The 26698-nt window shown below is 40.7% G+C and overlaps 1 protein-coding gene across 4 annotated transcripts; it reads right to left on the bottom strand.

Moving 5' to 3' along the window:
- On the bottom strand, positions 1-26430 carry VSIG4 (V-set and immunoglobulin domain containing 4). Of its 4 annotated transcripts, none has more exons than XM_062183368.1 (8): positions 26285-26430; positions 19939-20295; positions 17616-17897; positions 7222-7302; positions 6535-6612; positions 3691-3795; positions 1495-1516; positions 1-234 (listed from the first exon to the last, which is right to left on the bottom strand). In XM_062183368.1, the coding sequence occupies exons 1-8, from the start codon at positions 26337-26339 to the stop codon at positions 210-212; spliced, it is 1005 nt and encodes a 334-aa protein (XP_062039352.1). In that variant the 5' UTR covers positions 26340-26430; the 3' UTR covers positions 1-209. The 4 variants fall into 4 exon arrangements, with proteins under 4 accessions (XP_062039352.1, XP_062039351.1, XP_062039350.1 ...); XM_062183366.1 differs by lacking the exon at positions 1-234 and adding an exon at positions 397-1148; XM_062183367.1 differs by lacking the exon at positions 1495-1516.
- Positions 26431-26698: the final 268 nt, after the last annotated feature.

Genomic DNA, 26698 nt, shown 5'->3' with positions numbered 1-26698 from the left:
TTCAAACCAAAAAGAATTTCTGATTCAAAGAGGTAGAAATCCTTGATGGTGGTGCATATACTTTGTAAAGAAGTGGAGCCCTTCATTTCTTCATGCTTAGTGCCTGGAGACAGAAGAAATACTCCTCTTCTTAAGGCTTTCAGTTAATTTGTGAAGAGTCATCCAAGTGGAGCTGGCAAGATGACGGAGACGTGAATGGTACCCAATGGTCAGCTGTGCTCCAGCTGGGCCAACCTGTGAAGTGAGACAGGAGTGGCATAGGCAGGAAGGGACCATTTCCAAAAAGCAAAGGTGCTATCCATACTCCCAGGGGCCCCAACAATTTTAGTTATTTTCACTTTAATCACTTTGGATAGATTTCTACCATACCTTGAGAGAAGACCAACAAAACTGAGGTTGTTGTCATTAGATATTTATTGAGAACCAAAAGAATATCAGAGAACTAGACTCACAGTGCAGGGGCAAAAGTGAACCCTGGCCTGTGATATGATGATTTCAATTAAAAGATGTCTGGTCCTAGAGACAGAGAAGTGATCATGAACATAACTAATCCCCTGAACTGGCCGAGCTGAGCTTCCATCTATAGGTGGTAAGAGGCCAAAGTTGAGTGATGACTGGAGGTATAATGATCAAGTCTTAGTGCTATGAGCATTTCCCTCTGGTGTTTAGAAAGGGGTAATGGAATTCCCAGGCACGGATACTAGAAGGGCTCAGGGTGAAACTCAGAAGCTGGCTTGCTTAGGGTGCATATGGTAAACTCTTAGGCAAAGCCAGCTGCTGCCAGGGGCCTTAATATTTGCAGGGAAGACACTTTAGACTATGAAGAGTGGTAGCAGGGAAGAGGGTCACACAGAAGACAGGGACTGAATAAGTAATTATGTTAGCAGACTCTGGCCTTATGGGGGCATTCTTAGCAAACACTCTTGCCCTCAGTGGCAAGAACCTCATAATCCGGGGGTACTGTGTTCATCAGGCAGGCATAGTCACCGTTGATCTGGGTGATGATCTGGTACTCCTGGCCCAGGCAGGGCTCATCGGAGTAGTCGTTGCCCAGAACTCGGGAAGCTGACTCATCGCTGGAGCAGCCACTTGTGAAGATGGCCGCCTTCATGGTTTCTCCAGAGTTGCTGGATTCCCTGGTATGCACCCTATGGTCCAAGAGCCCACAACACCCATGAGAAGAGGCTTGAGATCAGGGCCCTTATTTTCCACCCCTTAGCCTCAATTCTTGCCAAAGTGACCCTTAGACTTTTGCCACCCAGCAATCTGAGAGCAGAAGGCTATTGTATCTAAATTATCTTGCATGTTTGTTGAGCCAGGACAGAAGCTCAGGGGGTACCTCAAAAAGGGAAGAAAACTGTGTCCTGACTGAAGACTCCTGGCTTTACTATTTGATCTGTGTCACACCCCCTTTCCTCTATGATTTCTGCCAGTGACCAATAAAATTGAGGGCAGGGAAGGGGTCAGAGGATGGAAGAGGAGAGGCTATCTTACCTGGCCACTTCATAGACATGCTCTAGAAAAGAAGGAGGAATTGGGTCAGAAGTTTCCATGGGAAGTAGACACAAGGGCTAAGCATAGACCCTGAGTACCAGTCAATAGGAGAGGGAGGGGGACAGAGAGGAGTTTCAATACATTTCAGCTTTCCAACAACTGAGAGTTATTGGAAAGATGAGTTGGAACACAAGAATTCAGATTAATTGGGGGAAGAGTAAGGAGGCACACTTGGTCACTATTCTATTTAATATCTGTGAGTCAGAATATTGGGCTAGAGGGATTACTTGTGGGTGGGATTTGGGCCCTGGAATTGGACCCATTCTACACCTAGAAATCTCATCAAATGTCTCCAGAGAGTCCTTGTGGGAAATTTGGCAACCAGGCCACATTCCAAGAAGGGGCTGTATTAAGTCTGATGCCAAGAATCCTGGTCCAAGCCCATCCTGAGTGTACTCATCCCTAACCCACACCCAGGAAAGGTTCAAAAATAGGTTACCATTGCCTCCTAGTGTCTGTGGAAGAGAAATACCTTATATTCCATATAAGCTCAAAGCTTCATTCAGCTTGGTACAAAAATGGATGTCTTGTGGTACTGCCCTTTTCTAGGTGCCTATAATCTTTCAAATATGTAAGTGGGCATACATGCATCAAAGACCACAACAAAGTAAACAGGGCAAGCCATGAGCCTTCTGCCTTGTGGCAGAGCTTTACATTCTCTTGTTTTACCTACCCCACTGGCCTGGGAGCTCCTATACAATTGAGGTCATGTCTTTTTCATCTTTATATGCTCAGTGCTTGGTACACAGTAAGTGCTCAGTAAGAACATGTTAAATTGAATTTATGCCAGAAACTGTCTCCTCTGTAGGGTGACAAATCCAGGAATTCTGGGAATGCAATCCAGGAAGGGAAAAGACATAGACATGATGCATAAGGCTTATTTGATGGACTTCAGTGACTAGAAGTGCAAATTAGGTACGTGGGAGTGGTGGTAGGCAAGAAGATAAACTAGAGCCACATCACAGAGGACCCTGACTAGAATGCTATGCTTTTACCTCTATCCTCTGGGTCATGTAGAGAAATAGAGTGTGTTTTGTGAGGAAAACAATATAATATCATTCTATTTATGCCCAGCCTCAACAAGACTGTGATGTTTTTTCGTGTTCCTAGGGTTTGTGGCCATTTGTGGTATCTCCACTCAAAAGTTTGTTCTCATGAGTGATAACCATTTTAACTGGCCAAAGCCAGAGTTTAATCCTTGAGAAAAATATACATTCAAGAGTTATTTCTCTTTAGTTGAAGAGACACATGGTGGAAACTAATCAATTTAGGAGTAGAAAATCCTATATATAAAAAGACAAACTGATGCTAGGAGCAATGGCTAGTTCAGTGGGCATTGAAGTATAGCAAGGTTTTTCTCAAAAACAAACATCCCAGTTCTTCTTTTCCTCTTCTGTTGGCTTATAGTTGTTAAATGGCTCTGACAACTGTATCTTCATCATACCATTTCCCTGCTCAAAAATTTTTCCTACGTTTTGTTGTATTTTCAAGGCTCAATGAAGAAAGTTCAAATTTTTTAGCCTGTTATTCAAGACCTTCTATAATAATGAACTTTCCATTTCCCAATTACTCATGTATATGGATTTTCTTTATTGATGACTTCACTCTTAGTTGTCTTTTAGACCTTTACACTTTTGCATGTGTGGTTCCTTCTTCCTAAAATACTACCCCTTTACACATCATTTTCAACCTCAAGGCCTGGTCTAAGTTTCATTTTCTTCTGAAATCCTAGCTGACTCAGTTTTCTTCTGGATCCCTTAAGCATTGAATCCATAGCCTTTGTTGCTATGTGTTATTATTGATAAACTCCATACTTGTATCCATACTTGAGTCCAACAAGTACACTGTAATCAATTTGACAGCAGTGGCTGTGACTTCTTTTCTTGAGTGCTTATGAAGTGACTCATTATAATTATTCTTGATTAGGTACCAAAAATCTGTGCATTTACTTCCATGATAAGTCTTATGTCATTGTTGGTTTGAATATCTTGTCTCCCTGTGTCACTATGCTCACTCCCAAACTAGGTTGGGAGCCTTTTGAAATATTCAGTGCAATGCCTGATGCAGAGAGTAGGCTCAAAAATACTGCCAAAAAGAATAAAGGCAAAAAGCTACCCAGCCATAGTTATCACTCACCTTGTTGGGATGTCTTTCGGCAGAGCATGATATAAGACATGGTGAAAACCACCATACAGCACAAGGAGATGATGAGGATGATGGCAAAGATGGGAAGGCCCTTTCCTAGAAGGAAAACAAGACCCAGGTGTTTTGGTTGAAAATGAGGTTGGAAAGAGAAACTCTAATGACCAGTCAGACACGTCTAGGTATTTTTCCATTTCCCATTTTCTTGGCTAGCACAAACAAAATTCCACATTCATGATAAATACTTGGAATGGCTACAGATGTCAAGTCTAAACAAATTCTGGGAGATTCGCTTGTTAATGGCTAATTGAACTGGCCATTTGAGCCAGTCCTCCATGCTTTCCATGGAGGTAAGACATAAGGTTTTTACCTTTCCTTACAAAGAATAAATTAGTACCCTGACATCCCAGTTTCAGCAAAATGCTATCATATGGAGAACCTGGTCAGTCACTGCTAGACACAAGATTCTTTCCCTTGTACTCTCTGGTAGAATACCCAGCTTCCTTCCTTTTCAAAGCATATTTCCATTGAGACACCTTTGGTACAAATCTCCATCATGCCTAAAAGCTGAAAGAACATACTGAATGGAGCCTCCAGTTATGGATCTTTTATTTACTTGGGGTATGATTGTGGTAGATAGAATGATGATCTTCCAAAGATGTTCATTCCCAAATTCACAGAAACTTTGAGTGTGTTAGTTTATGCTGTAAAGAGAAGTTATGGTTGTAGATAGAATTAAGGTTGGGGCAGGCATTGTGGTATAGCCGGTAAAGCTGACGCCTGCTATGCCAGCATCCCATATGGGTGCCAGTTCGGGTACCGTCTGCTTCACTTCTGATTCAGTTCCCTGCTAATGTGCTTGGGAAAGCAGCAGAAGATGGCCTGCCCAAAAACTTGGGCCCCTGCACTCACGTGGGAGACCCAGAAGAAGCTCCTGACTCCTGGCTTCATCCTGGTCTAGTTCTGGCAGTTTCAGCCATTTGCAAAGTAAACCAGGAGATGGAAGACTCTCTCTCTCTCTCTCTCTCTCTCTCTCTCTCTCTCTCTCTCTCTCTGTTTCTCCCTCTCTCTGAGACTCTGACTTCCAAATAAACAAATAAATTTTAAATAGAATTAAATATTGACAATTATTGGGGGTTTAGACTGGGTGGGGGGATTAGCTTGCATTAGTTCTGTGGGCTCAATGTAATCACAATGGACCTTAAAATGGGAAAAAGAAAACAAAAAGAAACCAGAATCAGAGAAAGATTTGAGGATGTTACATTGCTAATTTTGAAAATGTAGGAAGGAGTATTTGAGTCAAAGAATGTGGGTAGCTTCTAGAAAGTGGGAAAGACAAGGATTTGGCTTTTTCCTAAAGCCTGCAGGAGGAATGTGGATCTGTTGACATTTTGATTTTAGCTTCATGATAACTGTGTCTGACTTCTGATCTATGTAAGTGTAAGATAATATATTGATACTGTTTAATGCTTCTACGTTTAGGGGAAGTTTTCACAACATACATGGAAAAATGAATACAGTGACCTTAGTCAAATCCTTGTCTGTCCTCAGCATGTTTTCCCTATAAGTTCAATGAAAGGATTGAATTATGTCTAATGGACATTCAGCTGTAATATTCTGAATCTATGAGGATAGGTAAGAAGATAGAGAGAGGTACAAAAAGGAACTCCAACGTTTGTTGCTACAGTTGGCTTTATTTTTAATAGACACTAAGGTATTGTCTCCTAGAAATCGGGTGTGTGTGGTCTTCAGAACAGATTGGAACTGGAACTTAAGCTGTAAGTTTGCTGCAGATAAAAGATCTCCTCTAGAGGTGAGTCAAGGACTGAAAAACAATACAGTAAATATGGCATAGATCCAACTTATACTCCTCCCAAGGTTATCTCTTATCTTCCCAAACCAACTCTCATTATCTAACTTATCTTCTCCCAGTGATGTAGCCCAGCAAGAGGCATGGAACTTAGGAAGCCTCCAAGCCAAAAGTGGCAATGCAAAGTTTGCACAGGAACCTAATTTGAGTTATGCCCAGAGATAACCAAGAAACTCTGCAACTAGGAAATGAGAGGCACAAAGAGTATTCAGAAGTCTACCCTCAAAAATAAATAGGAAAATAATGAGACCAAGAGTGGCAGTCATCAGACTATTTAACACTAATAAATCAAAAACAGATGTGTAGTGTATATCTGGAGTCTTGAAGTCCCCTGGTATACCAAGCACTAATATTTTTGTTGTAGGTCTATGGAGTTGTCTGGAGAATTCTAGGGCATGGGTCATGACAACACAGTGGTTCATTAAAGGAAACAGTTAGCTATTGACTGTTATATAATATTTTGTTATTTTAGCCATCAATGCAGTAATGTCAGTGCAAAGCAGCAGACTCTCAGTTCCAGATGAAACACAGAAGATCTTATCTTAGTGGTTTGAATCTGTGAGATAATTATTTGGGGACCCTTGAGACTTTGGAGGAATCAAAAATCAGCTGAAAGCTACTTGGAAATCCTTGGTTAAGAGCTAAAGTAGTGAGATGCTGCCACTATCCTCACCTGGCTCAATGCCCATCTCTCTGAGAACTCGCTGACATCATGGCACTATCCCTATTCTTGCTCAGAATGCTTGGGAAGTATATTATTATGGCAACAAGGAAACGGATAAGAACAAATCCACTGCTCCTTTTAACTCCAGTGTAACTTGGCTCTCTATCCCATCTACCCCATTAATTTCCAGGGCCCTTGCTGCTTTGTTGAGTTTAATGCTGCAGGACAATGTGTATAGTGGGAAGTTCTAGTAGCAAAGATCAAATCCTAGAAGGAAGGATAGAAGTTCTGATATTGCTCTTACCTGGCCCAGTAATGGTTTCCTCATGGTGCCCATCTACTTCAGTGGTCCAGTTCCATGATGGGTTCATCATAGATGTCACTGTGAGAACAGGAAATTAGAATAAGAGGCCTCTCCTACATTCAGGAACCATGAGGTAGGGGATGGCTGCAAAGGTGGGGGCACTTCTCTGGGCAACTGTGTTGTGCCTTCAAGTGTACTTGGTTATGTCATTGACAACTAGTACTATGAGATAAGGCATCTTAGTTTCTTACTGTTTGGAGTGCTTAGTGGGAAGAAAGAAGATATGGGGATGTAATATTCCCCAAATCATATAGAAAGTCAGGCTAGGAGCAAAACTTAAATTACAGTGTTATCCTGCTTTTCCAATGGGAATGTTTTAATTTTATATTTTGCCTCTGTAGTTTTCACAAAGAAAAATATGTGCATATATTTATGATTCCATTTTTTGCCACCCTTAATGCATTGATATCTTTCTTTTGCTTCCATTCTTTTACTGCCATTTTCTCACTGAGGAACTCAGTGATTTTTTTTTCATTTTTTGATTCCTATCCAATGGCATTAGGGCTTCTTTCTTGGCTTCCATGGCATCATTTCAGACCTCTTCTGTTCCTATAGGCACACTGTAAGATAATGAGTAACAGGCCTCAGACAATTTAACACCAACAAATCAAAAGAATAAAAACTCACCTTCCAAGGGCAATTGCGTGGTTATATGTGTCTCAATTTTGGTAGGTGCCTTAGTCGTGATCTTGGGTGGCTTAGAGGAGTCTGAAAGTAAAAAGGGAGCCTCATCAGGGGCTCTGGTATCTCTGGATAGACAGTTGAATGTTCCAGGGAATTTGGAAATAAGTAAAGATACTGCAGATCTATACTTGGACATGTCGCACCATTTCTCTCATGATGCTAAGGCCTATATTGCCTTTCATCCTTTATACCTCATTCTTAGGCAGAAGTCTTAAACCAGGATTCATAGAGCTCTAAGGAATCCATATATAGAGTTCAGAGGGTGTTTTAATTCAGATAGGAAAATATATATTTTGTCTTGTTTTTATTTTGTTTGTAGCTCATTTTTTCTTATCATAAAAGGCAATAATTATAAATCTACACTGATGTGATTATAATACATAAAGATGCAATTTGTTGCAATTTCAGCATTAAAGAGAAGGAGTGGAGCTATATAGAAACAAAGTTCTTGTATACTATTATATACTATTTACTAGACTGTAAATTAAAAATTAATGGCAATCCCAAGGGCAAGTACCAAGAAAATAACTCAAAATATATAGTAAAAGGAATAACAAAGGGATTACATAGTGCACTAGAAATTATATATTTAATATCAAAGATGGTAGCAATGAAGGAATTAAAAAATACGAAAGACCTGAGACATAAGAAATAAGTAATAAATCATCACCTTATCTGATCTCAAGCAATCAAATTTAATGGAAAAGAATTATGGAGTGGATTAAAAATATAATGTGTTATATTCTATGCACACTTAGGATTCAAAGGCACAAATAATTTGAAAGCAAAAAATGGAAATATGTATCTTGAAAACAGTAGCAAAAATAGTTAGAGTAACTTTAGTGATATCTGACAAAAGGGACTTCCAATCGAAGATTGTTACTAGATACAAAGAACAATTTATAATTATAAAGTGATACATTCAAGAAACTATAATTTATAATTATAAAGTGATAAATGTCAAGAAGACACTTCAAATATAAACAGATAAGTGCCTAACAGTAGAGCCCCAAAATACAGGAAGCAGAAACCTACAGAGCTGAAAGGAGAAATAAATAATTCAATAAAAATTGTTTGAGACTCTACTTTCAGTTACGGATAGAACAACTAGACAGAAGAGCAACAAAGAAAATGAAGACTTGAACGGAACATAATGATTAACCAACTAGTTCTAATAGACATATACAGAGCACTCCACACAATAGCAGCAGAATACATATTATTTTCAGTGCACATGAATCATCATACAAAAGAATTCATATGTGAGGCCATGAAACAAATCTCTTGGGACCCACATTGTGCAGTGGGTTAAGCCACCGCCTGTGAGGTCAGCATCCCATATGAGAACAGGTTAAAATGTTGGCTGCTCCACCTCTGATCCAGCTCCCTGCTAATGTGTCTGGTAAACAATGGAAGGTGCCCCAAGTGCTTGTACCCCTGCCACCCATGTTGGAGACTTAGATGGAGTTCTTGGGTCTTGGATGTGGCCTGGCCCAGCCCTGGTCGTTGAGGCCATTTTGGGAATGAATCAGCAAATGGAAGTATCTCTCTCTGTGTTTCTCCTTCTCTCTGTAATTCATCCTTTCAAATAAATAAACAGTTTTTAAAGATACATATCTAATATTGAAGTATTGTTGTGTTCCTTTTGGGGAGTCATGCATAAGAAAAAAATTGATACCTTGAGTTTTCATTATTGTCTATACGACTGAGAGACAGTGACCTTTCTACATACTACTTGTTGAATTATTTATTTAGTGGAGGGTTAAGCTTGTGACTATAAATTGAAAGTACGTTACTGTAGAAATTAAAAGAAAAATAAGAAAAGAAGAAAGAAGGAGAGCGAGGGGCTATCTTTTTAAAAAGATTTATTTATTTGTTTTAAAGTCATAATTACAGAGAGAGGAAGAGACAGAGGGAGAGAGATCCTCCATCCACTGGCTCATTCCTCAGATGGCCGCAGAGGCCAGGACTGGACCAGACCACAGCCTGGAGATTCTTCCAGGTCTCCCAGGTGAGTGACAGGGACCCAAACACTTGGGCCATCCACTTTCTTTCCTGGGCCATTTAGCAGGGAGCTGGATCAGAAGTACAGTAGCTAAGACATGAACCGGCTCCCATATGGGATGCCAGTATTGTGGGCAATGACTTTACCCGTATTGCCACAATGTATGCCCCTATTATGTTCTCTTTTTTTTTTTTAAGATTTTTTTATTTATTTATTTGAAAGGCAGAGTTACACAGAGAGAGGAGGGGAGAGAGAGAGAGAGAGAGAGAGAGAGAGAGAGAGAGAGAGAGTTTTCCATCTGATGGTTCACTCCCCAATTGGCCACAATGGCCGAAGCTGTGCCTATCTGAAGGCAGGAGCCAGGAGCTTCTTCCAGGTCTCCCACATGGGCGCAGGGGCCCAAGGACTTGGGCCATCTTCTACTGCTTTCCCAGGCCATAGCAGAGAGCTGGATTGAAGTGGAGCAGCTGAGTCTTGAACTGGTGCCCATATGGGATGCACCACAGTGCCGCCCCCCACTCCATTATGTTCTTGAACATGTATATATGAAATAAATCTTGGGGCTTGTGTTGTGGCATGGAGGGTTAAGCCATCACTTGCAACGCCAGCATCCCATATGGGCAACAGTTTGAGCCCTGGCTGCTCCATTTCTGATCCAGCTCCCTACTAATGCACCTGGGAAAGCTGTAGAGGATGGCCCAAGTGCTCGGACCTCTGCACCCAGGTGGGAAACTCAGAAGGCACTCCTGGCTCCTGGCTTCAGTCTGACCCAACCTTGGCCATTGCAGCCATTTGGGGATTGAACCAGCAGATGGAAAGTTTCTCTCTTTCTCTCTCTCTCTCTCTCTCTCTCTCTCTCTCTCTCTCTCTGTCTTGTCTCTCTGTAACTATGCCTTTCAAATAAATAGATCTTAAAAAAGAGAAATACAAGAAATATGTTCCCTTTATATAAGTAAATAAATGTAAAAAAGGAAAAAATAAAGAAAACTCATTGAATGTGAAAGAATCAAAATAATATTATGTTCCCCAACCAAAATGAAACTAGAGCTAAATAACAGAAAATAATTTCTCAAGAAGAGACAAAAAAACCAAAAATGACAGATCTTTAACAAGACTGAACTGCTAATCAAACAGCCACAAAGAAAAGGTCAGACTCAGGTGGGTTCACAAGGTGATTCTACCAAACTTTAAAGAAAAATCAACGTCATGGGTGGTACTTTAGTCTAGTGGTTAAAGATAAGTTAAGACATCTACATCCCACATCAGAGTAACTGGGTTCAATACTTGACTTTGGCTCTTAATTCCAGCTTCTGGCTAATGAAAACCTTTGCAGTAAGCAGTGATAGCGCAAGTAATTGAGTTCCTGCCACCTACTTGGGAAACCTGAATTGAGCTCTTGGCTTGATTTGACCTTGGCCTAGCCCAAATCACTGTTCATTTGGGGAATGAACCAATGGGTGGGGGCTTGCTGTCTCTCTCTGTTTCTCTCTCATTCTCCCCCTCAAATAAAAAAAGACAAATAATGCTAATTCTTTATAAATTATTAAAAATAGTGAATAAATCATAGCATAGTATATGAGACCAGGATTAGTCTGATATAAAAGCAGACATAAAAATAAAACAAAACTAAGAACCAATATCTTGGGGCCGGTGCTGTGGCATAGCGGGTAAAGCTGCTGCCTGTGGTGCCAGCATCCTATATAGGCACCAGTTCGAGTCCCAGCTACTGCACTTCCAATCCGGCTCTCTGCTATGGCCTGAGAAAGCAGTGGAAAATAGTGCAAGTCCTTGGGCTCCTGCACCCGCAGGGAGACCTGGAAGAAGCTCTTGGCTCTTGGCTTCAGATTGGCACAGCTCTAGCTGTTGCAGCCATTTGGGGACTGAACCAGCAGATGGAAGACCTCTCTCTCTCTCTCTCACTATCTCTCTCTGCCTCTCCTTCTCTCTCTGCCTCTCCTTCTCTCTCTTTGTATTCTTATTCAAATAAAGAATAAAAAAGAAAATAAATAAATCTTTAAAAAATTTCCCTTGTGAATATATATGTGTATCTATATCTATATCTATATCCATATCTATGTATATATATATATATATATATATACACAAAAATCTTTTTAAATTCCTAGCATACTACATCCAGCAGTATATTGAAAGGATTATACAGCTTGGCCAAATTTGATTTATCCCAAGATAGTAAGATTGTATCAACATACAAAATGAGTCAATATTTTATTAATAAAACATAGAGAAAAAATGCACACCAAAATCTCAATAGGCACAGAAGGGGATTTGACACATCTAACACCCTTACATTTAAAACATTTAACAATCAGAAATAGAACTTTGTCACTTTGTTAAACAGTATCTATAAAAGGACTACAAGTAGTATCAAATTCCTTGGTGAAAGACTAAATATGTTTCCTATAAGATTGGGAACAAGAGAAGGCTATCCTCTAGCCATGTTTATTCACCATTTGCTAAAGGTATTAACCTGGATTATGCCAACAAAAAAAAGAAATAAAAATGATCTGGATTAGGAAGGAAGAAACGAAATTATCTCTAGTTTTAGATGGCATGACCATATATGGAACAGTCTTAAAAATTTGTCAATAAATGTGTTCCACAAGTGCACAAGGTGGATATATAATTATCAGTGGTATTTCTATACATTATCAATTTACAAGACAAAACTGCTATTAAGAAAACAATTCCACTAACATTAAACAATTCAGGGATGGGCACTTGGTACAGCAGTTATGTGGCTGCTTGGGATGTCCATGTTCCATATCAGAATGCCTAGTATAAGTTCTGGCTACTCTGCCTCTGATCCAGCTTCGTGGTATGCATAGCCCCCAAGGCCTCAGATGATGGCTCAATTAGGTTTGTCCTTGACAACCAAGTGGGAGCCCTAGATGGAGTTCTAGACTCCTGGCTTCAGGCTCGCCCAGCTCCGGTTGTTGTGGGTATTTAGGGTACAAACAATTGAATGGAAGATTTCTCTCTATCTCTATAACTTCCAAATAAAATGAAACATAAATTAAAAATTGAAAAAAAACATAATATATAGACGTCCGTTTAACCAACTAAGTCCAGAATTAAACCAATATATTATTGGTCACTGATTTTCAACAATGCTGCCTCACCATGACCATTCAATGGGAAAGCATAGCCTCTTCAGCTAACAGTGGAGAGAAAACTGGATAGTCACATGGAAGAGTGAAATTTGGCCCCTATCTCACACCATATAGCAATATTAACTCAAAATATGTCAAAGACCTAAACTTACGAACTAAAACTATCGGGGCCGGCACTGTGGTGCACTAGGTTAATCCTCTGCCTGTGGTGCCGGCATCCCATATGGGTGCCAGTTCTAGTCCCGGTTGCTCCTCTTCCAGTCCAGCTCTCTGCTATGGCCTGGGTTAGCAGTAGAGGATGGCCCAAGTGCTTGGGCCCCTGCACCCCACGTGGGAGACCAGGAGGAGGCACCTGGCTCCTGGCTTTGGATCGGTGCAGCTCCAGCCGTTGCGGCCATTTGGAGAGTGAACCAACAGAAGGAAGACCTTTCTCTCTGTCTCTCTCTCTCACTGTCTGTAACTCTACCTGTCAAATAAATAAACAAATAAATTAATTAATTAAACTATAAAACTCTTAAAGGAAAATGTAGGAGTAATTGTTCATGAGCTTGGTTTGTCAATAGATCCTTAGATATGACACAAACTCTAATATGTTGTTGGTGGGAAGGTAAAATTGTTTAAACTTTTGGAAAAAGTTTGATCCTCAAATAGTTAAACACACAGGGTTACTATATGACCTGAAAATTCTCATCTTAGTCATATAGCTAAGGGGACTACAAACATGTCCACACAAACATTTTTATATGATTTTTTTTTGACAGGCAGAGTGGACAGTGAGAGAGAGACAGAGAGAAAGGTCTTCCTTTTGCCGTTGATTCACCCTCCAATGGCTGCCGCGGTAGCGCGCTGCGGCCAGCGCACTGCGCTGTTCCGATGGCAGGAGCCAGGTGCTTCTCCTGGTCTCCCATGGGGTGCAGAGCCCAAGCACTTGGGCCATCCTCCACTGCACTCCCTGGCCACAGCAGAGAGCTGGCCTGGAAGAGGGGCAACCGGGACAGGATCGGTGCCCCGACCAGGACTAGAACCCGGTGTGCCGGCACCGCAAGGCGGAGGATTAGCCTGTTGAGCCACGGCGCCGGCCCATTTTTATATGATTTTTCATAGCAGTTTTTTTTTATCCATAATGGCCAAAATGTCAATGCAACCCAAGTGCTCATTTAATAAAGAATGGATAAATAGTGTAGTGTATCCATGTAATGGGAAATTATTTACTAATAAAAATAATGGAGCACTGATACATGCTACAGCATGGATAAACCTTGAAAACATTATTTTAAGTGAAAGAGAAGAGACATAAGAGGTCACATACTGTATGATTCAAAATTATATGAAATACTCAGAATAGGTAGATGAGGAAGGACAGAATACAAATGAGTGTTTTCTAGAAATTAGGGGAACAAAGGGATAGAAGTGACTGCTTAATGGGTATGAAGTTTCTTTTTGGGTTGGTTGATATGTTTTGGAACCAGATAATAGTGATAATAAATCAAGCATATGAAGTACTGAATTATATACCTTAAAATGTTGAATTTGGAGCAGGTGTTTGCTCAGCAATTAAGACCACTGCTTGGAATGCCAGCATCCCATATTGGAGTGCCTGGGTTTGAGAGTTAGTTCAGCTCATGATTCCAGCTTCCTGCTCATGCATACCCTGTAGGGCAGCAGGTGACACTCCAAGTGGTTGGGTCTCTGCCAATCATGTGGGAGATCTGGATTGAGTTCAAGGCTCCTGGATTCAGCTTAGTTCATTCCTGGCTGTTGCACACATTTTTGTAGTGAGCCAGTGGTTGGAAGATATCTCTCTGTCTTTAATATAAATAAATAATAAATTAACAAAAATTTTTAAAGGCTGAATTTTTTAGTATATGAAGTATTTTCCAATACGAGAAGATGTCAGTGAATGGTTAATAAAATTTCTTTAGGCAGAGGGAACATCATGCTATGTTTTAAATGTGGAGAGAAATATTAGAAGATAAGGTATACTAGGTAGACTAAGAAGAGACTAAAATCTTGGGCTTTGCTATTTGTTTGTGAGGATCCATTGGGAGTAATAGAAGCTTTTTGATGAATAAAGTAAAACTTGCTCAATGTAAGTTTTAGAAAAAATAATTCTAAAAACTGTGTAGTGAGAGTTTTAACCAAGTGAGTTCATTCTTTAACAAATACACATTTAGTGCCTCCTAAGCACTAAGAACTTATCTGAACTCTGGAGAGCATCCATGAAGTAGGCAGAATTATGCACTCGAGGATTTTATGATCTAGTGACATAAAATATACACTAAATAAGTGCTGGATAAGTTAGTGGTTTGATGACAATTGACAGACATGGGGAAGTCATTTAGAAGACTGTTGAAATTGTTCAGGAAAAAAAAAAACATGATTAGACCATGAGGATATGTGAAGAGAATGAGCTTAATAATAGATCTGATTTAGTCGTTTGATTTTACAGCAGTTGATAAATTTAATTATTACTTGGTATGAAGTAAAGGATAGGGAAGAATCAAAAGATAACATGGTGTCTTCCAACATGTTTGAGGAGCTGGTTTGGTGAGTAAAGGTAAGTTCAATTTTAGAGAAGCTGATATTAGAAATGAAGCTGTCCAGAAGGTAATTAGGCATTGAGATCTGCACTCAGGAGAGAAACTAAGCATAACATTATGGTTTGAGAGATATTAGCCTAGAACTGATATTGGAAGTTGCAGAATTGAGTAAAATCCTCCAAAACTATAGAGATACATGAAGAGAGGAATGTGAATGAAGTCTTTGAGAACACTTATTATTAAGGAGTTAATGAAAAAATAACCAGCAAAAGAGTCTGAGAAAGAACAAAGAAGTCTTAGGAGAACCAGGACAGAGTGATATCATTGATAGAAATAGTTGAAAGAATTTTGAGCAGGAAAGAATGGGCTACAGAGATGTTAAGAAGGATGAATGTGAATGGAAGATTTTGTTTTTTGGTGATTTGGAGGTCAATGCTGAAGCTTAGAAAGTTATAGTGTGGAGAATTAATTGGGAGGTGCAGCTGGTGGAATCTCCCTTCTTTACAAGGTTGGTCGTGACTGTAGGAGAGATAAAGTGCCAAGCTGAGAGACATATTTTGAAGGACAACATAAATATGTTATGGATATATATGTATTTGTATATATATATATATTTTAACTATATATTACATGCATGTTTGACTTAGCTGGGTAGAGCAGAGAGTCGGAGTAGCTGAAGTTGAGTTCAGGAGGAAGGATTGCTGTGGAGAAGAGCAAAGGCTGTCTTACTCTGTGCCAAGAGGAAATATGGGAATGGGTAAGGGAAATATCAAGGCTGAGAGGAGAGTAGTTGATGGAATTCATAGAGAAGATAAGTTAATAGAATTCATATCTGAAAAGGGTCTGGATCTTTTCAGAGAAGGAGGTGACTTCCTCTTCCAGAAGCTGGGTTAGAGGCCTGAAAAAATGTGCAATTGTTCTGAAGTTCTCTTATAAGGTATGAGACAAACATGAATAAATAGACTGGCAAACAGAATGAGGGTGGGCAGGCAGTGAATATTGCAGAACATTTAACTAAAGTGGGGACAATGTATATCGGTGATTTGTTTTGTTTCTTTGTCAGCAGAACTCAGCAGTGTAAGAGTAGGAGGGAAGGCGTGGCCTTTATGACCATTCCAGCACTGAAGAACAACGCAGAGGGTAAGGTGGGTGAAAGTTTAAGAACTCTGTAAGGCAGAGGAGACAGAGGGAGCTAGAGTCATACAACCAGTTTGGGATAGAGAAGGAAGCAGGCAGAGGAAACCAAGCTACAGTAGCATGATTCAGAGAGCAAGGAAGTGTGACAAGCTGAAAGTAACTTCTATGGGCCTCTGTTTTCTTATCTGTCAGTAGGAGGTAATGGTGAACATTGCTTAATAACATTGCACTAAGAATTGACTGTGGTTAAAAATAAAATAGACTGGTTGGCTATGAACAAGCATCTGTCCAGATGGTTCAGGAGCTAACTCACAGAAAGCAAAAATGTTCACATTGCTCTTTATGAAAGACATATTCTTGGTCTTTGTGATCATGACTTTCTCTCTGTTTTTGACCAGAATGTTAACTCTTAGAAAACAGGGACATTGTCCATGTAACTCACTCAGGGTAAGAAAACCCTTGATACTCTCAAACTATTAGGTCAGGATCTATGTATAGCTAGTAGTGCTATGGGAGTGCTGTAAGAAATAGACCTGAATTAACCAGAGCCCATATTCAACCAGAACTTGAACTTGACTTTAGGAAGAAAGGAAGGGGACTATAAGAAAGGATGCAGACATCTGGGCTGTATCTCATAAAGCAAAACCAAACTTCATTAAATAAGCAAAACAACAATCAAATAGAAAATGTAACATATAGGAGTGAATTTGACATTTTGAGGCTGGATGATTGTTTATAGCCCTTTGTCGACTGTTAAGGAGCAGTGTTTTTCTTTTTATACTATTTATTAACTCTTTATTTAGTGTAGGGTTAATCTTAAGAGTATAAAGTAAACTGAAAATAGATCTTTGTAAAAATTAAGAAGAGGGAGGAAGAAGAAGGGTGTGAGCATAGTAGGGAGGGAGGTGGGGAATATCACTATGTTACTAAATCCATATATACGAGATACATGAAACTTGTATACTTTAAATAAAAATTTTAAAAGAAGCCAAACAACAACAAAACCCCACTACCAACAACCAAATAAAAAGAACAAAATATTAACTTCCAAAATGTTTCCAGGATCTGATAGAGATTCAACCATGAGAAATGAGCAGAGGTAGTGGAAAGAGCATGAAATCTGACTGCAAGTCTAGGTTTGCACTTTCTTGCTGTGCGCCTATATGAGTGACTAGATTTCCCTTCTTGACTCTGTTTCTTCTTCTATATAATGGGAATGACAATAGCTATACATGAAACAGTTGTGGGGATTCAATGAGAAAGTATGTGTAGGGTTCATATACTTTGTACCTGGCAATATGAGATATATATTATCACTTGTCTCTTTTCCATCTTTATATGCTGAGTACTATCTCTAGTGCTGTTGTTTCCAGTCCTGACATTTTTTTCTTTGAAATTTTACAACCATTGCCTACCAAGGACCCCATTCTCAGTACTTCTCTGGCATATGTGCTCTGCTTTGAGATATCTCTGATTCAAGGTAGTCTACTAATATTCTCACAAAGAGAGAGAGTTGCTTACCTTTGACCACAAACTTCACAACGTCGCTGCGCTGCTCAGAGCCAACACGGCCCTTGGCAGTACAGAAATAGGAGCCCGAGTCAGCCACCATTGCAGGCTTGAAGAGTAAGGTACTCAAGACTGCCACTTTGATGGGTTCCTGGTTATTAGCTTGTTCCTTGAACCAAACATAACTGATGGGGGGCGAACCCCAAGCCTGGCATTGAAGGCTAATCCTCATTCCCTGGGGCACCGTGAAGCCATAACTGCTGCCAGTTGTCACCGTGGGCTTGGAGACAGAGACTGCAGAGGGAAGACAAGAGAGGGGGTTCTGAAAAGTCATAAGGCTACAGTGACACAAGGCCAAGTCATTCCTGATAGGTATAAGGGTATACATTTATCTGTAAGTGGAACTAAAGGGGGAGCTCCTGACTTGGGAGGGATGAAGGGAAAAAGGCAATACAAATTAAAAATAGCTTTCTTTGGGGGATTAGACACTTTTTTTCAGTATCTAGGATTGGAATTATCTGGAGTTAAAAATCAACTGACTTTAAAAAATAATGGCAGGGGCCGGCACCGTGGCTCACTAGGCTAATCCTCTGCCTGTGGCGCTGGCACACTGGGTTCTAGTCCCAGTCGGGGCGCCGGATTCTGTCCTGGTTGCTCCTCTTCCAGTCCAGCTCTCTGCTATGGCCCGGGAGTGCAGTGGAGGATGGGCCAAGTACCTGGCTCCTGCCATCAGATCAGCGCAGTGTGCCGGCTGCAGCGTGCCGGCCGTGGCGGCCACTGGAGGGTGAACCAACGGCAAAAGGAAGACCTTTCTCTCTGTCTCTCTCTCTCACTGTCCACTCTGCCTGTCAAAAAAAATATAATGGCAGGGACAGCATTGTGGCATAATGGGTAAAAGCAGCTGTTTGCAATGCCAGCATCCCATATTGGCACTGGTTTGCGTCTTGGTCTTGGCTGCTCCATTTCTGATTCAGATCCCCGCTAATGGCCTGGGAAAGCAGTGGGAGATGGCCCAAGTGTGTTGGCCCTGACCCTGGCCAACACACTTGGGAGACGTGAATGAAACTCCTGGCTCTTGTTTTTAGCCTGGCCTGGGCCCTGGCCACTGTGGCCACCTAGGGAGTGAACCAGTGGATAGAGGATCTTTCTCTCTGTCTCTCTATCTCTATAACACTGAATTTCAAATAAAAATAAATAAATATTTAAAAAATAAAGCCTTTCTTTATACTCAAGTAGCTTTTGGATTATCAGCAGATTTGGAATACCAAGGACATGCCTTATAAAATTGCAAGTCAGCAAATCTTATCTTGGTTAACCCTTGCATCCACTTCCCCAGGGCTTCACTACCAAGTATTTGTCTACTTTTCAATACCCTGATCAGATATATTCATTTTTATGAGTTTTAAGACCCAAAGTTCATGGAGGTCCTTGAGGCTATGGTTGCTAGAATTTCTGGGACACTTCAAGAGGTAGAGATTTGAAGGTCAAGAACTCTTCACAACACTTTCTACATTCTTCCATACAATGACAAACCCGAGGATACTCTGCTTGTTCATGTCCCTTTTTTTTAAAAAGGGAAATTCACTATTTTAATCATGGTGTTATAGCAAAACTATATAAAAAGATAAGAATGAAACAATTTATACTTTTATTGTCAATAAGGTGTTTTTCAGCCTTTTTAAAATTAAAAATTAAACTAGGTGTTTCACAATTCAATGCGGTTTGTAGGTACAATTCTAAGACTATATTGATATTTCCTTCCTCCTGCCCTCCCTGCCCCCTTTTCCTTCCACCCTCCTTCCCTCTTCCTTTCTTTGTTTTTTAGTTTTTGAGATAACATGTTTTAAATTTATGTTACAGTAAAAAAGGCTTAATACTTCACTGAATAAGAAGTTTAACAAGTAAAAAACAAAAAGGACCCTAGTTTAGTGGGAATATAGACAATGGTTATAAACAACAATTGAATGGGAAAGTGACCACTTAAGCCATATACAGTAAATTTTAAAGCAGTCACAGATCATTAAAATTACAGTAGAATACCATTTTTTGAAGTAACTCTCACTGTAAAGAAATGTTTAGAATGTAAAGAATGTTGGCATGCATTGTTCTAGTTCCTTTTTTTTTTAAGTTTAGTATAACATTCTTAACCATTGGGTTGACAAAGTTATAAAGCAAAGTTTTACAAAACTGATCAGCACAGAACTGAAGAGAGCATATGTAGAGATAAACAAAGGTCTCTGGGTTTCCAAGGCATTTCTAGGATTACTCTATGGGTAAACTAGTCCCCTATGGCTTCTTTGCCTATCAATACTTTGCTACCCCCACAGTGACTCACGTTTCTGGACTCGGAGCTCAATGGTCTTGTCTTTCACCACTTGGTTGCCATCAGGGGTCTTCCACCTGACTTCACACATGTAGTGACTCCGGTCATCCATCTCCAGGATGTTCAGTCGGAGGGACACATTTCCTGGATCCTCTTGGTTCACGTGCAGGCGACCGCGATACTTTGCCTGTTGGATGTGGTCCCCAGAGGAGTCACGCAGGAAGATGGTGACTGGATCTGAGCCACGTTGTACTAACCACTTCACCAAGATTTGGGTGTAGCCTTGCAGGGGGGTATAGGTGCAGGGAATATTCACATCTCCTTTCCATGGCCCTGTTACACTCTCTGGAGCTTCCAGGATGGGATGGCCTAAAGAGGGAAAACATAGGAAGAAATCAAAAGTGGATGACATATTAACATAGAAGCTTCAGTGGTAGTGGCAGTCCTCAGGAGACTTCTGAGAAACACCCCTCAACGTTCCTTCCATCAAGCCTTTGCATTTACTGTGCTCCTTTGTTTTCTGCCAATCTTCCCATTTAAAAACAATTGGTCCTCAGAAGTACAATCCTTAATATTTAGTCTTGTGCGTTTCAAGTCTTTCTCATATCACTGTCTTGCTATGAGGTGAACTTGGATAAGTCATCTTTCACTATGGAGATTCCTTTTTGTCTATTTAAAATGTGAAAAGTTTAGATAGAATGATCTCTAGGGATTTTGCCAAATCTTAACATTCTGCAAGTTTGTTTAGCATTTCATTTAGTGTTTTCATGTAGCATTTTCCAAAAGAAAAGTGGGAGCAAAACATGTTGAGCCATTGGGTCTGTGCTATTGCATTGGTATAAATATGTATCTGGTAAAATGTGGGGGCTACCTTGTTGTTATTTCCCTTTGCTCCACCAGAAGGGCTCAGTGGGGAAAGAAGAAGGCAGGCAAAACACAATTATGAGCATGGAAACTATTTAACAAAACCACTAGTTATTGTTATGTTTAAAGCCTATACTTTGTGAGGGTAACATTTTTTTTTTTCCTGATTACCCCCCTCCCCCTTTTTTCCTTTTATTTCCCTTTGGATTTCTGTTAGTTCTCAGTAAAGATAAACTGGAAAATTCCATCCTGAGGGGGAAAAGATTTTGTCTGTGCTTCACATGGAGAAGAAAATGGTCTGAATAAAGTTCTAGAACTGGGAATAGTGGGAATGCTGGTAGGAGAGAAGGGAGATTGCTCCTTGGTGTGCCGGGAAGGTAAGCCCAGAGGGAAGAAGATAAAGGCATTGAGACAACATTGCCCTCCATAATAATTTTCCACTTATAAGCTCATATTTTGAGAATTTTGTGTTTTATAAAATTGGGACCAAGAGTGAGAAATTGTGTGTAGGCAATGTCTTAATGCCTCTCCCAGGAGAGGTGTTTCCAAAATGTGAGCTCTTACTGAGTAAAAGCCTTTTACTTAGCCCAGGATTCCTAGGATTCAGTCAAGAAGATGGAAGATGACACATTTTGGATTGGATATTTGGCTATGCTTTCTAGATCCCAGAATGTTTTTTCAAGTACAAAGGCTTCTATTAATTGGGATACTAAAGCTGAGCCTCTGATTTGTGCTCTCACCAAGTCCTCTTAGAATATAAACAGCACAATTTGACCAAGATAAATGTCTTGAATATAAAAGAATAAATAAACGTAAATCCACGTTGCTCAATCCACCACACACTCTTTGGAGAGTTTTAGACATGGCCGGGAGTAGAACTCAGACCTACAAATGGGAAGACAAGAGGGGAAGATTTTTATTTGTCCTAAAATGAACTTTATAATAAATCAGAGCTGACTTTGGATGGACTAAGTTATCTGACAGTGTCCTAGAGTTTGTTTGGGTGTTGGATAACATTACTCTTTAAAGTCCCTTTCAATCCTGGATGGTCTTCTGTAGTAGACTATACTGGAAACAGAAGTTAAGCACATATTTTAGCTGGTGATGAACTTTTACCAGGTGGTGAATGTCACTGTGCTATTGAAAGTTAATGCTTCCATGTGTATGAAAATCCAGCTTCCCATCATCATGAACACAAATGCCCACACATATTTTAGCCACATCCAAACATAACATCCTTAAACCCATGAAAACCATCTGAGCCTAGGTTTCATGGGATCTTTCCCATTCATTTTTCTCTGGCCCTCTCTAATCTCCCTCCTCTCCTCTGAAAAACATTCTCACACTCCCCCCACCCAGACAAAAAAGCATCATTCTGCTGTGAGGACATCTGAACGTACTTTTGTCTATGCATGTGTATGTCTTCCTTTTGACCTAAGGGAAGCTGAAAGACCTGGCCGAATTACTCTCTGGAAATGTGCAAGAGATTCCCAAACAGCTTACATTGATCTGTCAAGAACATGGCCCAGTTTCACAATTTTGAGTCACTTCTGAAAGTAGGTCATGCTTGATTCCTCCATTCCAAAATGGGAGCATGAAACAGTTTGTAACCAGAATTTTCTAGAATGGTATGTTCCCCCACCTCTGTTTACTTTTTTCTTCCATCCTCCCTTCTTCCTTCTTCTTCCTTCCACCCATTCTCCTCTCTTATTTTCTTCCTTCTCCCTTTCCCTTTTCTTCTTCTTGCTCTTTTCTCTTCCTCATCCTGGCTCATCAGTAGAATAAGGAGAAAGAGGATGTTAGTCACAAGACATCATAAGAAAGAGGACATTGTACTATACTTCATCTTCCTTGATCTCCAAGGTAACAGTCACCACAATAGTATTGACCTTCCACCTATCTCCATGGTTCTCAGAGAGGCTAGAAAAACTGCTAGTGAAGGGCTTCATGAAGTAGTTAGAATAAAACCATGTGGATCCAAGATCTGCCTTATTCTATACTTATGTTACTTTCGATAAATTATTAAACTTATCTGGATTTCAGATCATCATCAATAAAATGGAAGTAATAAACATCATGGAGGGTTATTATGCAGATAAATATGTTCATAAGTGTGAAAGCACATAACATATAGCTGGTATTTAACAGGTGATTGGTGTTGATCTTATCCTATGCCTCAAGGGAAACCTCTCATATAAACTTTGATTCTTCCTATCCTTTACAAGTCCTCAATATACCTTCCCCTTTTAATAAGAGTTATTTAAATGGATCATTGTCAGCTTTAACACTGACCAGAAGAAGGTATCACATGGCAAGGTTAGGAGCTTCCTTCCCCAACCAGATAGACTCTAGTGAGTTATGAGTTGGCTATTAGGCCATCTGGGTAGTAGGGCAGCCAGAGAGGATACAGTGGCATAATAACAGGATCAGTTTGTCACCCATTGTGAAATGTTGGCCATTTTACACAATAATGCTGACTTTCCTGAAAGGTTGAGTAGGAAAAATTCATTTCAGGAAAGCCCCACCTTTTAGGGGAATGTTCTGCCCATTATGAATACCTGAGAACCAGAAAATGGCAAGCCACTTGGTACAACAGGGGTTGAGGTTATCAGGAAGGATGGGATTTGGAGACTTCTGTGATGTATAGTTGAAAGGCTTTTTAGAAACCAGTTAGTCATATTCTTTCATGGCACATATGGGCAAGCTGAGGCCCAGAGCGAGAAAGAAATCTGTCCAAAGTTACACATTGGAAGAGAAGTGGTCCTGAAGACCCAGACTACAGGGTTTCAGATGCTACACGAAATTATTACCTTCTTAGCTTACTAAAACACAAGTCACAGTTGTAATCAGCAACCCCTTACCTGGGCCTACCTCACATGGTTTCATGGATGTCATCCTCGGGCTAGATAGCTTCTAGAATGAAAAAAAATGCCCCCATCTTCCAGATACTTTCTTAAAAGTCTTTCACAGAATCTCAGAGCTTTGCCCTTCCCCCTTAAGGGTAGATTGTGTTTCCTTCAAGTATTTGTTTCCCTTGGGACAAAGGCCAGGGATAGACATTCAGTCAAGGGGTCTGTTGAAGAAGAGTTTGGTTGGTGAAAGAGGGAATAATCCTAGGGCCTATCGTGGTCTTGGGACCTGAATTCAGAAAAGCAAAATCCTGGAGCTTGTGTAATGGTCCAGAGGAAAATAAAGTCCTGGTTTTGTGCATGTGTGACATTCTGGGTCCCTTTCTGCATCTTCCTCTTCCCATAATCTTAGAGAGGGTGATATTCCCCAAGTCCTGCAATCCCCCACCCCCAACACATGTCTGCTTTCTCCCTTCTGTGAGTTGCCTCCTGGTTGGAGGATTAGCTTAGATAATAGATGTTTATCAAATGTTCATAAAATTTGCATGTTAGGACTTCTTTTTATTATGATTATGTCAACATTTGTCTTGGCCCCACAGGAAGAAACTGACAGTTCATTCTGCCCCTCTAGGGGCTTTTTAGCAGTGAAGCCATTCCTACAGAGTTGTGGTGTTGGTAAGTTCCTTTTAGACTAGCGAAGTTAATCTCCTTATTGCATAGCTGGGCTGGGGACACTGAGACTCAGGGAGAGGGAAGGCATTATTTACCAGTCAGTATATTCTGAACATCACATCTATAGTATATGATTCTATGCACAGTTGGAAGGCTTGTTCTAGGGCTGGAGCTCACAAGCTTGGGAAGGAACAAGACACACGTGAGTGCTCTCATGTCTCTCTCTCTCTCTCTCTCTCTCTTTCGTACACACACACAAACACACACACAGAGGATTTAAAATTAACATTTATATAATGTTCCTCAAAGCCCCATTTTGCCTCTATAAGTCTCAGCTCAAACCAAGTTGTAGAAGGTACATTCTAAAGCCTGGTATAGAATACAAATACTGTGGTTATCGAACAATATTCTTCAGGAATGTTAACTGCCAATAAGGCTCTGTGGTCTAGGAAAAATTCTTTCCCCTCTCAGTTGACTCAATTCAGAGTACTTTGTAACTCCTAGGTTTCTAGAATTTGATGGATCACAGAGCTCAAGGTTAGGGAATCCTAATCTAGGTTAGCTATGGAAACTGGGTTATTTATGACCTCACAAGTGACTTCAAATTAACACCCATCCAGCCTTTCCCTCTAGGGAGATGAAACAAGCAAGGTTGCACTGAGAACTTCTTTATCCTACAATGAGTTTCACTTAACAACTACCCAGGGTCAGTTTCCAGAAAAAACAATTCACTCTTCAGTGGTATAGTTGAGGGTAGTGGAAGACCCAAGGGAATGCTACAGTAGCAAAGTCGGTCTCTTCTGCAATACATGTCTAGCATTGGTTTCCCACAAATAAACCAGATAAACTGGGTAATGTCCGGAGGAATGTGAGTTAGTCCATGAGAGGGTAAGAATCTAAATCTTATGAAGATAAGCTGGAGGAACTGGGACTGGTTAGCTTGCAGAAGAGAAGAGTAAGGGGGCATAGTGTCTTTCCATAATTTTTTTGGAATTTATTTATTTATTTGAAAGTCAGAGTTACACACACAGAGAGAATGAGAGGCAGAGAGAGAGAGAGAGAGAGGTCCTCCATCCACTGGCTCACCCCTCAAGTGGTTGCAACGGCTGGAGCTGTGCAGATCCGAAGCCAGGAGCCAGGAGCATCCTCAGGGTCTTCCCACGTAGGTGCAGGGGCCCAAGGACCTGGACCATCTTCTACTCTTTCCCCAGGCAATAGCAGAAAGCTGGATTGGAAATGGAGCAGCCGGACTCGGATCGGTGCCCATATGGGATGCCGGCACTGCAGGCAGAGGCTCCACCTGCCACACCACCTGCCAGCGCAGGTCCCCCATAGACTTTTGAAAGGCTGTCATAGGGCATATGGAACAGATACATACTTTGTGGCCCCAAGAAATAGGGCTGTGGTCTTTGGATGGAACCCAAAGATTTATTTCAACAAAGATAAGAAATTCCCAAAAATGGGAGCTCCTCCTGTATTGAGTAGATTATGTGAGTTCCCAGCCATTTTAAGTGTGTGAATAAATATTGCTGATATGTGTTCATAATAATGCAGCATGATACAGGTTACTTCTAAAGTTCCATCTAAGCCTTAGACAACGTTTATTCTAAGGAACCAAAACCAGGAGTCAGAGAGGTTAAGTTTAATGGCAAAATTTCAAGTAAAAGAGAGCAAATGGAGGCAGTCTTAGGGTGACATTGGGAACCTATTTGATGTCTCTGAGATACAAAAATCCATAGAAAATCATATAGATGTTTTCCAAGAGGAAATTTGCTTAACTTTCTACCCAATTACTTCCTAGATTCTTCAGCAACCTTCAACTACTTCCCTCCCTTTTGCCCAAAGCTGAGAGAGCCTGCCACATTGGCTGAGAATACTAGTCAGTACAGACTTTCTGTGGTAAGCATTCACCATCAATCCCCAGTCTTTCGCCTGAGCCAGTAATGGTATCCTGGTCCCACTCAACGCCTTACCATAGATGACCACTGTTAGGTGACCCAGGAGCAGCAGACCCAGTAAGATCCTCATTGTAGCCAGAGCCACTTCTGATTTTTCTTCCAGCCTCCTGCTGCCACAGAATCTTGCACTCCTGGTGGCTCCCCGTGTCTGTGCCTGTGCACTTCTCTTCCTTTACTCTATTTCTCACTTGAACTCCTAGTTCCATCACGTATTCCCCTTCCTTCCTTATTTCAGCACGAGTCACATGGGGAACTCCCCCTTCCCCCTTGCCAGGGGTTGGAGATTTGAGGGTGAGTGAAGCAATTCCTCCCCCTGCTAGAGTATTGACTGGACTTTTCCTGGAGCCGATGGGGGCTCTCTGGCCTTTGATCCTACAGGCTGTATTTATTTTGGGTCCCCTCCACAAGACTCCACAAGAGGTTGGGAGA

This window comes from Lepus europaeus, chromosome X (genome assembly GCF_033115175.1).
Source record: "Lepus europaeus isolate LE1 chromosome X, mLepTim1.pri, whole genome shotgun sequence".
NCBI classification, from domain to species: domain Eukaryota; kingdom Metazoa; phylum Chordata; class Mammalia; order Lagomorpha; family Leporidae; genus Lepus; species Lepus europaeus.
The sequence above is the reverse complement of the archived record's forward strand: the minus strand, read 5'-3'. Positions and strand labels throughout refer to the sequence as shown.